The sequence below is a fragment of the Somniosus microcephalus genome, chromosome 3 (assembly GCF_052327205.1).
Source record: "Somniosus microcephalus isolate GS21.2 chromosome 3, FLI_Smic_1.0, whole genome shotgun sequence".
Classification (NCBI taxonomy): Eukaryota; Metazoa; Chordata; class Chondrichthyes; order Squaliformes; family Somniosidae; genus Somniosus; species Somniosus microcephalus.
In genome coordinates this window covers 297893106-297908029 of record NC_140989.1, presented here as the reverse complement: position 1 = coordinate 297908029, position 14924 = coordinate 297893106, and the positions used below count along the sequence as shown (strand labels likewise).

General features: G+C 48.3%; 1 protein-coding gene across 9 annotated transcripts in view; it reads left to right on the top strand.

The window, feature by feature from the left end:
* The window catches only part of LOC147122084 (disabled homolog 1-like), a 454991-nt gene extending 441223 nt beyond the window's left edge, over positions 1–13768 (top strand). For 8 of the 9 annotated variants that reach the window (XM_085982823.1, XM_085982827.1, XM_085982822.1 and 5 more), the window contains 3 exons: positions 3401–3822; positions 6127–6198; positions 12889–13768. In XM_085982823.1, coding sequence (XP_085838949.1) covers positions 3401–3822; positions 6127–6198; positions 12889–12933 — 539 coding nt within the window. In that variant the 3' untranslated portion in view covers positions 12934–13768. Of the gene's footprint in view, positions 1–3400; positions 3823–6126; positions 6226–12888 lie in introns of all 9 variants that reach the window. The other variant, XM_085982824.1, reaches the window with a different exon arrangement.
* Positions 13769–14924: the final 1156 nt, after the last annotated feature.

The following is a 14924-nucleotide window of genomic DNA, read 5'->3' as shown; positions in this document are numbered from 1 at the left end:
TGAACCAAAACATTTGAATGTTGGCAGGTTCTTCATCAGAGGAAGAAACCACAGTTGAGCTTGATCCTGCCCGTACCTGATATCCACACATGTGAATTTTCAGCATGGGTCACTGAACCGTAATCAGGAGTTGGAATGCTGGCTGTTCATTTTTCCCTGCCCAGATGAAGCCAATAAGCAGCATTCTCATCACAACTCTGAACCCTGGAAGATCCTCTCTCTATGGTTTTACGCCATGTTAGGAAGTGTCTTTACCCAGTGAGCCATCTGGGCACCCAAGACTTTAATTTCCTTGATGTAATTACTTTTTACATTGAGGGGAAATCATCAGGAATGTAATTTCTGTATAAAAGCACAACCCAATTCTAGTGTCAAGGGTAGGGATGAATATATTAATTAAGTACAATTCAGAAAGTAGCCACTGGTGCTGAAAATCCAACCAGCTGCTGTTGGTATATATCAATGTTCAGCTCACTATTGATCCCCTTTTAAAAATATCCATGGCTGCTTTCAATGGTAGGTGTGCCAAAGGGCCCTGGGTCTTTATGTAGACAGCAAACACTGCAAGGATCCAAAATCACAGACCTGATGGAGCAGGATTGCCCTTCTTTTCAGGTTGTTTTTTCCAAAAGGTAAGTGAAAATAAATTAATGAGATGGGCTTTGGTGCGTCATTATTGCAGAATCTTTAAGTTAGCAATTTTTTCTCTCTGGAGCAACATAGGCAAGCAAAGTTGTATCCTTAAAAGTGTTCTTACTGATGGACTTATTGATGGGATGTTTTGATGTTCCTTAGTGATTTAATGAGACACAGGCTGGAATTTTAAGTTGGAGGTGGGTAGCAGGGGTGGGGGGTGGCTAGAATGCGGTGGCTGTCGGGCGGTAAGCCTGTGGCACTAAGTTGCAAAGAGGAGAGAGGGAGGGATTGGGGTGGGGTGTGAATCGAGGCCGGAAATTGGTGGGGGGGTGAATCGGGGCCAGAGGAGGATCGGGACTGGAAGGGAGAGGCCGGGAAGGCGATCGGGGGCTGGAGGAGGGAGGTCTGAGGCTGGAGGGGGGTTCGGAGGCTTCGGTGGGGAGGTCAGGGGGAGATCAGAGGCCTTATGGGGGGAGGTGGGAGGCCTTGGGATGAGGTCAGGGGGAGATCGGAAGGGTCGGAGGGTGTCAGATCACGGAGGGTGGGTGAGGCAGCGATGCTAGATCCTGCAAGTACTTGTAAAGGCACTTACCTCCTGGATCCAGCAGTCCTCACCTCCCTTTAGCTGGCAGGTTCCCTGAGGCCTAGGAAACCCAGCCAGCCAGAGTTATATTTGAAATGGTGGATCACCATGAGGCACGCCAGCCTCATTATAATGTTTTAATGGGTGACCTGCCTCCTGGGAGCCCGGCCCCCGCATCTCCCCCAACCCCCACCCCCACCACCCTGCCTCTGTTAAAACCATAAGTGGGTGTGTTGGAGGTGGTTTAGGGTTGGGATTCAGTTTTTTAACTCTTTAACCACCCACCTGACCCCAACCCACCATTTTTTAGGTTTAAAATTCCCCCCACAGCTTTCCTGAAAATGTATTGTTTGTCATTTACATCACAATTATGTCATTTGTGCCATGTGTGTTTTTTGAGTCAAAAGTCTACATGATGAGCCAAGGGCCATGATATAGGACATCACCACGGTATAGAAGTATAAGAATTAACCAGATGTAAATTAAGTAGTGGTTAGGAGACCCCAAGCTTGAGTTTTAAAAGCATATAGATTGTAGAGGAAGGGCAGCTGAGTAGGTAAGAAATGTTGAGTCATGGGAAAGAATGAGTTAGAGAAGGAAACCATGTAATAAGTCTTCCCAGAGAATAGGGGACCTCTGGAACAGGCTGCTGTCTCGTGCGGTGGATGCTGATTCGCTGAATTCCGTCAAGCGAGAGCTGGACCTGTTTGTGGCTAGGGCGGAGATCCCCTCTTACAGAAGGTAGGTACTGCAGGGAATTCAGTGCCAGAGTAATCTCCTGGACTTGTTTGATCACCTAGATGGGTCGGAAAGGAATTTCCCCGATTTTTTGTTACCCAAATTGGCCTGGGTTTTTATCTGTTTATTCGCCTGTCCCAGGAGATCACATGGTTTCGGGTGGGGTGGAGAGTATATATATTGTGATACACAATGTATCACAATTGTGTGCGACAGGCTGGACGGACCAGAGCATCTTTTCCTGTCCATCATTGCTCGTATATTTGTAACACAGCTAAGAGGAAGAGCACATAGAATTATATATAGAAACATAGAATAGAAACATAGAAAAATAGGAGCAGGAGTAGGCCATTCGGCCCTTCGAGCCTGCTCCGCCATTCAATATGATCATGGCTGATCCTCTATCTCAATACCATATTCCCGCTCTCTCCCCATTTGGAGCTTAGTTCAGAATGATATACATCATTAACAAAATAGCAGTGCTTTGTGACATTTTTTGCAAGATTATGTTAATTTGTTTTATAACTGTTAAATATCTGGCTTTGTAAATCAGTTTTGTTCATTCTTACTTTCTGTCTTTGTCTCCCTGCATCTAAAACAACAGAAATATTTTAATAGGCATGCTGTGTCATTGAGCTGTCCAGTTCAAGAAGGGGAAAAATTGAGTTGCGCCCCCTTTGGGGCACCAACTTCACCGGGGCGCTACTTTTGGTGCCCCGAAGAAATTAGCGACCCCGCGGCCAAAATTCATCAGTAGCGTCCCAAGAGGGAAACGGGAATCTACTGGAAGCGGCCCGCCTCTCGCTTGGGGCGCTGTGAGTGAATATCGCAGCACTACGTGCCGCGGTACTGCAGGCCTTCTTCCCCTTCTTAAAGGAGAGGGGCTTTGCGCAGCGCAACCCAGGGCCCAGCTGGGCCACCAGGAATCGGGAGTGCCAGCAAAAGAGCTCGGCACTCAAGAGAAGTGCCGGGCTCACGGAGCGCAGCCGGCACTCCACGGGGGGGGGTGGGGGGGGTGCTGGTCAGAAGGCCGGAGATGGCATGGGGGCAGGTGCTGGCAGGCGGCCTGCAACAAAAATGGCCATGTGGCACCTCCCCTTTAATTAGCGCCGCCCTGGCCACAGGTAGGCCCCCCTGACCCCGTTAGACATAGCATCCGGCGGTAAGTCAGGGGGCACTACCAAAGATTGTGGCCGGGGTATGAGCGGGCCGGTGCGCACGACAATGACGTCATCACTGGTGGCGCAACGCCACGGGGCACTAACAGTTACCGCCGCCGCTAACCTCCCGCTGAATTTCGCGGGAGGCGTTGGTGGTGCTGCGCCCGGGCGCTAGTTGCTTTGCACCCCGTTAGCGCCCTCTTAGACGCAAAGCAACCGAATTTTTATCTTTGTGGTTCTTCATTTCATATTTTGTTAAATATAAATTAATTTTGTCTCCCAGCTCCTACTTCATCTCCACATCAGCACACACCTGCTGAATCGCCACATCAGCACACACCTGCTACATCTCGTCAGCACACACCTGCTGAATCGCCACATCAACACACACCTGCTACATCTCCTCGTCAGAGCACACCTGCTACATCTCCTCGTCAGAGCACACCTGCTACATCTCCTCGTCAGAGCACACCTGCTACATCTCCTCGTCAGAGCACACCTGCTACATCTCCTCGTCAGAGCACACCTGCTACATCTGCTTGTCGGAGCACACCTGCTGCATCTCCCCTTCGGACCACTCCCACTCCATCCTCTCACCAGACTACCCCATCAAAGTCACCAACCTTGCATCCCAATGAGCCTACACCTGATGACCAAGTGGGAGATGAGCCGGACAACCGGAGCAACAGCAGCGTGCAAGTGGCTGTGAGTATTAAAGCAATGAACCGTAGTGAAAGTGGCATCTCCTGTGCCATGTTTGTTTTCTTGGTTGGTTTTAGAACACATAAAGGTTAAAGCAGTTAGTACTAGAGAATAGAACACTTTCTCATTTAAAAAAATAAATTATTTATGGGATGTGGGCGTCGCTGGCAAGGCCAGCATTTATTGACCATCCCTAATTGCCCTTGAGAAGGTGGTGGTGAGCCGCCTTCTTGAACCACTGCAGTCCGTGTGATGAAGGTACTCCCACAGTGCTGTTAGGGAGGGAGTTCCAGGATTTTGACCCAGCGATGATGAAGGAACGGCGATATACTTCTAAGTCAGGATGGTGCAGTCATCAGCGAACATCCCCATTTCTGACCTTATGTAGGAGGGAAGGTCATTGATGAAGCAGCTGAAGATGGTTGGGCCTAGGACACTGCCCTGATTGACCTCCAACCACCACAGCTATCTTCCTTTGTGCTAGGTATGACTCCAACCAGTGAAGAGTATTCCCCCGATTCCCATTGACTTCAATTTTACTAGGGCTCCTTGATGCCACACTCGGTCAAATGCTGCCTTGATGTCAAGGGCAGTCACTCTCACCTCACCTCTGGAATTCAGCTCCTTTGTCCACAATTGGACATTTAAGCACCCACTGTCAGCAATAAGAAGTTCAAGGTCAGGTATCGCACAGCCAGCTGCAGTGTGAAACTCCCTCAGCAATACTTAACTCTAACCTTAGGAGAGCATGCCCTACTTTGCAAGTGTAACATTTCCATTACCAGCACCGGCTATCCTCCTGTTATCTCTGTGTAACATTCTTAATCAGTGCCAAATTATAAGCGGTTTTACACTGTGTGCTCATGCTACTATTTACATACTCCCCAGTCTCATTTCATATAGCACCTCTCAGCTAGCAGATACTGAAACCTTTCACCCTATCAATCTTGGCTGGTTTTGAATGTGGGTCTGGCAGATGAAAGGATAGTATTCTAACCCACTGTACCACTTAATCTCCTTTTAAAAGCAGATTAAATCACCACAATTTGTTGCCAGAAAGTAGTGGGATATAGGGTAGTTCTCTCACTCTCCTGAATTCCCAATCTAGACTACAAAAGGGGAGATTAGAAAAATTAAGAGGGAGTATGAGAGAAAAAATAGGCAAAAACATAAAGGGCAATAAAAAGGCTTTTTATAGATGCTTTATTAGTGAGAGGATAGTCAAGGTGGTAGGACCGCTAAGAGGTGAAGGAGGTAAGTTTGTAGTGGAGAGTGAAGGAATGGAATCCATGCTTGCCATCAGTTTTCATAGAGGAGATCGATATTGGGATTGTAGAACCACCAGATTTGGGTGTAGCACTGTTAATGGAGATTATTCTTCAATAAGAAATGGTACTAAAGAAGTTATTCAAACGTAAGGTAGAAAAATAATTCGAATATGATAATTTACATTCAAAGATCTTGATGGAAGAAATAGATGAGCCTCTGACTATAATTTTCCAAACGTCTATGGAAAATAAAATTGTACTGGTGAACTGAAGTATGGTTAATGTGACTACCCTTTTCAACAAAAATAGGGATAAGCTAGAAAAGTATTGGGCCATTAATCTTACTTCAGTGGTTGATAAACTACTAAGTCTATAACACAAGATGAATTTACTAAGCATTTGGAGAGACATGAGTTTATCATGGCCTCACAGCACAGATTTCTAAAAGGTAAGTTGTGCTTGACCAATATTGTAAAATTATTTGAAGAAATATCAGAGAGGTTAGATGCAGATAAAAGAAAGAAAGAACATGCATTTATATAGCGCTTTTCACAACTTCAGGATGCCCCAATGCGATTTACAGCCAATGAAGTACTTTGGGAGTGTAGTGACTGTTGTAATACAGACAACCTTGGCAACCAATTTGCGCACAGCAAGCTGCCACAAATAGCAATGAAATAAATGACTAGATCATCTGTTTTAGGCATTTGGAGGAGACACCAATTAGAGGGCGGGCAAATGAAAAGGATGAGTCAATCTGGACTGTTCCAGGGGTCTGATTCAAGGACAGCAGAGGACTGTGGACAGGATATCCTTCTGACTGTGAAATGATAAGGCAGAAGGGCAGATAAAATTGGGAGAGGAGCAAGAAATTTACATTTTAACATTCAAAATCAGTTAACAAAATATCAACTGCTGTTTGTAATACTGGTATTATTGTAATATTTCTACTACCGGAAAATATCAAACATCATCTTAAAATCTGTGATATACAACTCTTAATATTGAATAAATTGAGTGTTCTTTTCTCCTTTCACAGCTTGTTAGTTCTGAGACGTCCTCAAACACTGATGCTGTTGGTGACTCTCTTGGTGATTCTTTCACCCCACAGGTCGGTAGCTAGATAGCAGAGGTCGGGGTAGGTATCTCTATTCTCTTTTCTAGGTGTGCACGCATCCCACTGCTGCTGATCACTGCGACCCATGGATTGTGGTTTGTTTTAGTTGTATAATCATCATTTCTGTGTGTTTCTTATGTTTAAACATGGCTTATTTTCATCAATCTTCAGAACTGCATGAGCCTGCGCCAGTGCCAGTGGAATGTATAAAACCTTTTTGTGTTGTAATGGGTTTCATGCTGTACTCAGTGAGATGTTATGTTCTGTAAGCCTGAGGTTGTACTATAATCGCTCACTAAATTTTTGCCACGCGCCAGAATCCCAATTTGTGTCCTTGCAGCTCATGTATGCTACAGCACATTGCACCATTGGTGAAGACATTTTTGAACCAATGAGGAAACAACAGATGTTTCCAGATTGCCATTGTCATGAAATTCAAAAAATCAAATCCAGTGATGTAGAAAGTTTAGTCAGCCAAATTGGGCAAGAGCAGGAGCAGTGAGACAGCAAAATAGAGAACTGAAGCAGAGATGCCACACATCAGGGCAAATGGGGCAGTGAGACTGAACCTTCGGACAAATGGGGCAGTGAGACTGAACCTTGGGGCAAATGGGGCAATGAGACTGAACATCAGGGCAAATGGGGCAGTGAGACTGAACCTTCGGACAAATGGGGCAGTGAGACTGAACCTTGGGGCAAATGGGGCAATGAGACTGAACATCAGGGCAAATGGGGCAGTGAGACTGAACCTCGGGGCAAATGGGGCAGTGAGACTGAACATCAGGGCAAATGGGGCAATGAGACTGAACCTCAGGGTAAATGGGGCAGTGAGACTGAACCTTGGGGCAAATGGGGCAATGAGACTGAACATCAGGGCAAATGGGGCAGTGAGACTGAAACTCGGGGCAAATGGGGCAGTGAGACTGAACATCAGGGCAAATGGGGCAGTGAGACTGAACCTCAGGACAAATGGGGCAGTGAGACTGAACATCAGGGCAAATGGGGGCAGTGAGACAACATCAGGGCAATTGGGGCAATGAAACTGAACATCAGGGCAAATCGGGGCAGTGAGACTGAACATCAGGGCAAATGGGGGCAGTGAGACAACATCAGGGCAAATGGGGCAATGAAACTGAACATCAGGGCAAATCGGGGCAGTGAGACTGAACATCAGGGCAAATGGGGCAGTGAGACTGAACCTTGGGACAAATGGGGCAATGAGACTGAACATCAGGGCAAATGGGGCAGTGAGACTGAACATCAGGGCAAATGGGGCAGTGAGACTGAACATCAGGGCAAATGGGGCAGTGAGACTGAACCTTGGGACAAATGGGGCAGTGAGACTGAACATCAGGGCAAATGGGGCAGTGAGACTGAACATCAGGGCAAATGGGGCAGTGAGACTGAACATCAGGGCAAATGGGGCAGTGAGACTGAACATCAGGGCAAATAGGGCAGTGAGACTGAACATCAGGGCAAATGGGGGCAGTGAGACTGAACCTCGGGGCAAATGGGGCAGTGAGACTGAACCTCGGGGCAAATGGGGCAGTGAGACAACATCAGGGCAAATGGGGCAATGAAACTGAACATCAGGGCAAATCGGGGCAGTGAGACTGAACCTTGGGGCAAATGGGGCAGTGAGACTGACCATCAGGGCAAATGGGGCAGTGAGACTGAACATCAGGGCAAATGGGGCAGTGAGACTGAACCTCGGGGCAAATGGGGCAGTGAGACTGACCATCAGGGCAAATCGGGGCAGTGAGACTGAACATCAGGGCAAATGGGGCAATGAAACTGAACATCAGGACAAATGGGGCAGTGAGACTGAACATCAGGGCAAATGGGGCAGTGAGACTGAACATCAGGGCAAATGGGGCAGTGAGACTGAACATCAGGGCAAATGGGGCAGTGAGACTGAACATCAGGGCAAATGGGGCAGTGAGACTGAACCTCGGGGCAAATGGGGCAGTGAGACTGAACATCAGGGCAAATGGGGCAGTGAGACTGAACCTCGGGGCAAATGGGGCAATGAGACTGAACATCAGGACAAATGGGGCAGTGAGACTGAACATCAGGGCAAATGGGGCAGTGAGACTGAACATCAGGGCAAATGGGGCAGTGAGACTGAACCTCGGGGCAAATGGGGCAGTGAGACTGAACATCAGGACAAATGGGGCAGTGAGCCTGAATATCAGGGCAAATGGGGCAGTGAGACTGAACATCAGGGCAAATGGGCAGTGAGACTGAACCTCGGGGCAAATGGGCAGTGAGACGGAACATCAGGGCAAATGGGGCAGTGAGACTGAACCTCGGGCAAATGGGGCAGTGAGGCTGAACCTCGGGGCAAATCGGGGCATGAGACTGAACCTCGGGGCAAATCAGGGCAGTGAGACTGAACTTCGGGGCAAATGGGGCATTGAGACTGAACCTCGGGGCAAATGGGGCAGTGAGACTGAACCTCAGGGCAAATGGGGCAGTGAGACTGAACCTCGGGACAAATGGGGCAGTGAGACTGAACCTCGGGACAAATGGGGCAGTGAGACTGAACCTCAGGACAAATGGGGCAGTGAGACTGAACCTCGGGGCAAATCGGGGCAGTGAGACTGAACTTCGGGGCAAATCGGGGCAATGAGACTGAACCTCGGGGCAAATGGGGCAGTGAGACTGAACCTCGGGGCAAATTGGGGCAGTGAGACTGAACTTCAGGGCAAATGGGGCAGTGAGACCGAACCTCGGGGCAAATCGGGGCAGTGAGACTGAACATCAGGGCAAATGGGGCAGTGAGACGGAACCTCAGGACAAATCGGGGCAGTGAGACTGAACCTCAGGACAAATGGGGCAGTGAGACTGAACCTTGGGACAAATGGGGCAATGAGACGGAACCTCGGGGCAAATGGGGCAGTGAGACTGAACCTCAGGACAAATGGGGCAATGAGACTGAACCTCGGGGCCAATCGGGGCAGTGAGACTGAACATCAGGGCAAATGGGGCAGTGAGACTGAACCTCGGGACAAATGGGGCAATGAGACTGAACCTTGGGACAAATGGGGCAGTGAGACTGAACCTCGGGGCAAATGGGGCAGTGAGACTGAACCTTGGGACAAATGGGGCAATGAGACTGAACCTTGGGACAAATGGGGCAGTGAGACTGAACCTCGGGGCAAATGGGGCAGTGAGACTGAACCTTGGGACAAATGGGGCAATGAGACTGAACATCAGGGCAAATGGGGCAGTGAGACTGAACATCAGGGCAAATGGGGCAATGAGACTGAACATCAGGGCAAATGGGGCAGTGAGACTGAACATCAGGGCAAATGGGGCAATGAGACTGAACCTCGGGGCAAATGGGGCAGTGAGACTGAACATCAGGACAAATGGGGCAGTGAGCCTGAACGTCAGGGCAAATGGGGCAATGAGACTGAACCTCGGGGCAAATGGGGCAGTGAGACTGAACCTCGGGGCAAGTGGGGCAGTGAGACTGAACATCAGGGCAAATGGGGCAGTGAGACTGAACCTCGGGGCAAATGGGGCAGTGAGACTGAACCTCGGGGCAAATGGGCAGTGAGACTGAACATCAGGGCAAATGGGGCAGTGAGACTGAACATCAGGGCAAATGGGGCAGTGAGACTGAACCTCGGGGCAAATGGGGCAGTGAGACTGAACCTCGGGGCAAATGGGGCAGTGAGACTGAACCTCGGGGCAAATGGGGCAGTGAGACTGAACCTCGGGGCAAATGGGGCAGTGAGACTGAACATCAGGGCAAATGGGGCAGTGAGACTGAACATCAGGGCAAATGGGGCAGTGAGACTGAACCTCAGAGCAAATGGGGCAGTGAGACTGAACCTCGGGGCAAATGGGGCAGTGAGACTGAACCTCGGGGCAAATGGGGCAGTGAGACTGAACATCAGGGCAAATGGGGCAATGAGACTGAACATCAGGGCAAATGTGGCAGTGAGACTGAACATCAGGGCAAATGGGGCAGTGAGACTGAACATCAGGGCAAATGGGGCAATGAGACTGAACTTCGGGGCAAATGGGGCAGTGAGACTGAACATCAGGACAAATGGGGCAGTGAGCCTGAACGTCAGGGCAAATGGGGCAATGAGACTGAACCTCGGGGCAAATGGGCAGTGAGACTGAACATCAGGGCAAATGGGGCAGTGAGACTGAACCTTGGGGCAAATCGGGGCAGTGAGACTGAACCTCGGGGCAAATCGGGGCAGTGAGACTGAACCTTGGGGCAAATCGGGGCAGTGAGACTGAACCTCGGGGCAAATTGGGGCAGTGAGACTGAACCTCGGGGCAAATGGGGCAGTGAGACTGAACCTCGGGGCAAATCGGGGCAGTGAGACTGAACCTTGGGGCAAATCGGGGCAGTGAGACTGAACCTCGGGGCAAATCAGGGCAGTGAGACTGAACCTCGGGGCAAATGGGGCAGTGAGACTGAACCTCGGGGCAAATTGGGGCAGTGAGACTGAACTTCGGGGCAAATGGGGCAGTGAGACTGAACATCAGGACAAATGGGGCAGTGAGCCTGAACGTCAGGGCAAATGGGGCAATGAGACTGAACCTCGGGGCAAATGGGCAGTGAGACTGAACATCAGGGCAAATGGGGCAGTGAGACTGAACCTCGGGGCAAATGGGGCAGTGAGACTGAACCTCGGGGCAAATGGGGCAGTGAGACTGAACATCAGGGCAAATGGGGCAGTGAGACTGAACCTCGGGGCAAATGGGGCAGTGAGACTGAACCTCGGGGCAAATGGGGCAGTGAGACTGAACCTCGGGGCAAATGGGGCAGTGAGACTGAACATCAGGGCAAATGGGGCAGTGAGACTGAACATCAGGGCAAATGGGGCAGTGAGACTGAACCTCGGGGCAAATGGGGCAGTGAGACTGAACCTCGGGGCAAATGGGGCAGTGAGACTGAACCTCGGGGCAAATCGGGGCAGTGAGACTGAACCTTGGGGCAAATCGGGGCAGTGAGACTGAACCTCGGGGCAAATCGGGGCAGTGAGACTGAACCTTGGGGCAAATTGGGGCAGTGAGACTGAACCTTGGGGCAAATCGGGGCAGTGAGACTGAACCTCGGGGCAAATTGGGGCAGTGAGACTGAACATCAGGGCAAATGGGGCAGTGAGACTGAACATCAGGGCAAATGGGGCAGTGAGACTGAACATCAGGGCAAATGGGGCAATGAGACTGAACCTCGGGGCAAATGGGCAGTGAGACTGAACATCAGGGCAAATGGGGCAGTGAGACTGAACATCAGGGCAAATGGGGCAGTGAGACTGAACCTCGGGGCAAATGGGGCAGTGAGACTGAACCTCGGGGCAAATGGGGCAGTGAGACTGAACATCAGGGCAAATGGGGCAGTGAGACTGAACCTCGGGGCAAATGGGGCAGTGAGACTGAACCTCGGGGCAAATGGGGCAGTGAGACTGAACCTCGGGGCAAATGGGGCAGTGAGACTGAACATCAGGGCAAATGGGGCAGTGAGACTGAACATCAGGGCAAATGGGGCAGTGAGACTGAACCTCGGGGCAAATGGGGCAGTGAGACTGAACCTCGGGGCAAATGGGGCAGTGAGACTGAACCTCGGGGCAAATCGGGGCAGTGAGACTGAACCTTGGGGCAAATCGGGGCAGTGAGACTGAACCTCGGGGCAAATCGGGGCAGTGAGACTGAACCTTGGGGCAAATTGGGGCAGTGAGACTGAACCTTGGGGCAAATCGGGGCAGTGAGACTGAACCTCGGGGCAAATTGGGGCAGTGAGACTGAACCTCGGGGCAAATGGGGCAGTGAGACTGAACCTCGGGGCAAATCGGGGCAGTGAGACTGAACCTCGGGGCAAATCGGGGCAGTGAGACTGAACCTCCGGGCAAATGGGGGCAGTGAGACTGAACCTCGGGGCAAATGGGGCAGTGAGACTGAACCTCGGGGCAAATGGGGCAGTGAGACTGAACCTCGGGGCAAATGGGGCAGTGAGACTGAACCTCGGGGCAAATGGGGCAGTGAGACTGAACCTCGGGGCAAATGGGGCAGTGAGACTGAACCTCCGGGCAAATGGGGGCAGTGAGACTGAACCTCGGGGCAAATGGGGCAGTGAGACTGAACCTCGGGGCAAATGGGGCAGTGAGACTGAACATCAGGGCAAATGGGGCAATGAGACTGAACCTCGGGGCAAATGGGGGCAGTGAGACTGAACCTCGGGGCAAATGGGGGCAGTGAGACTGAACCTCGGGGCAAATGGGGCAGTGAGAAAGCAGACCAGGGAAACCTGGAGTGATGATGTAAATCACTACTGCAAAGGTAACAGACAATCGAGTGAATTAATATAATAAATTCTGTAAGCTTTTTTAAACAATGATTACATGGGGTAGATTTTGGACTTCACCACCTGAGCAATGATCTGGTCGCACACATTTTATAGAACCTGCCTAATTGTCATTAAATTGATTCCAATGGAATTAAAATCATGCGGGTTCTATAAAGCGTGTGTGAGCCACCTCGTCAGATTACCGCCCAGGCTGTGAAGATGAATATTTACCCTCATTTCTCCAGGCATTCATGAGTGTTTAGTGACATTCTAACAGTATATGAGGGAGAACAAGACTAATATGCATGGGCAGTGCAATGAAATGAAAGGTTGTTCCTCAATTTAAACATGTGTCTATCTGCCCACAGGCAGTAGAGCCTCTCTATGCCCAGATAAAGAAGACCAAGAAATAACCAGCTGGAGCCGTGAGTGTGTTGCAGGAAAACCTTGAACCGTTCTCCATTGGATCAGAGTGCAAAATAAAATCAATCAGCCTGACCTGCACCTCCCTCAGAAAAACAAAATGGTGGAGGATTGGTTTGCCTTACCGTTTGTGCAAACAGTTGTGACAGATGCTGTTTTAAAGAATTAACTACGGATTGCGCCAAGGTGAAGAGAGATGTGCTCTGTATCCGAAGGGTCGATCAACAGTTTGCTGTGGATGTGGAACTTTCCCAACGAGACAGTCACATCCTGCTAGAAATAATTTCTTGGGAAAGAAACAGAGAGAGAGAGAGTATTTGAATCTTCCAGAAATTACTATTTGTCATCTAAGATCCAAGAGCTCGCTGCTGAATCACTATGCAGATGTCAACCTCTCTTCTATGTTCTTTAATGAAAAGTACATTAATCATTCACCCTCAGATCAGAAAAAAAATCCCTTTTTCAGGAAGCAACAAAATCAACATAATTTATAACAGGACATTAATAGCATGAATTTGCTACTGTGTACGAATTCTGACATTTTCAAAACAGACAAAACTCTTATCACTTTTGTACAATATGAAAAGAAAAAATCAAAACACAAATTTTATTTTATAAAAAAACAAAAGTTCTCGCTGTTCAACTGAACACTTTGAATGTGTTTTAGGTAAAGTGGCTTTAAGAAGTTGGATCGTTGATTTGGCATTTTTTTCTTTTTTGTAAATATCGGTGTTTAAAACATTCTTTTAATTTAGTTTGTTTTCTCTGCATTTACAGAATTTAAATTTTTGAACATGAGATTGAAATTAAAGGGATATGACTGAGTATGTTTCTGCATATTTTAACTTACCTCAGCCAACACTCTATGTAACTTTACACATTATTTTGAACTTTATCAAACAATACATTATACAATGGATTTTTCAAACAATTCACATTGATTTCTGTAACTCACCATGTAATACTATTACAAATATACATATGTAAAAACAACACTCATTATCATGGAATTCATTATATTTAACAAATGCCATGTGTTTCTGATCAAATCTTTCATATTCAGCCTTTTTTATACAATTCTTTCCCTTCATCTCCTGAAGTACTAACTCATTCTGTGGTACCGTTCCATCGATGCTGATTATTCTCTGATGCCTTGCCCAAGTATCTGTTCTTCACTTGTAAGCCTAGACAGTAAGGGGGTAATTTTCACGGAGGGAAGCTGGCAGTTGCGGATCAAACACTCTTTGTACATCTTGTCTGATTTTCCTTTCCACTGATTTCTGGTTTTCTGCCAAAATCCAAAGTGAAAATTACCCTGAAAGTGCCAGCAGGCTATTTGACTGCAGAAGGTGTAGCGGCCAAGCTTAATCAACATCCACATTCACGCACATTCCACCAGCAGTCACTGGATATCAATCAGGAATAGGAATCCTGGCTCATTTGTTTGTCCTCTCTAGCCCAGGGACTTACTCAGAACATTAGCAAATTGGTTCCTGTTTACTGTGAAATATACCACAGTAAATCAACAACAACTTGCATTTATATAGCACCTTTAACATAGCAAAATCTTCATAAAGATCCAATTGCTTTGGCCAGAAATGTTCTACTAATATTGGGAATATCTGGAACACAATGCACAAGATGGTATGTCAGCATGCTATAACCTCATCAAGGTTATTGTATAATTTTATAACATTTTTGAAGCAGTTCCTTACTTCCTGTTCATGTAGTCTTTAGATCCTTCATGTGCTATAGGACCAAAAAAATCCATCCCTTTGTGGTTGATCACAACTCCATCTATTTGCCTGCTCACCATATCCCTCAATCCCTTTCCCTCCTGAAATGCATCTAATTGCCTCTTGGCCCTACTTGTATTGTACACTTCAATGGTCTTCCCTGATCATTTATTCCACAAGTTTATTACCATTTGTGTTAATTGCATCCACTTGACATCCTAATTATTAACCTCTGACATTTGGTA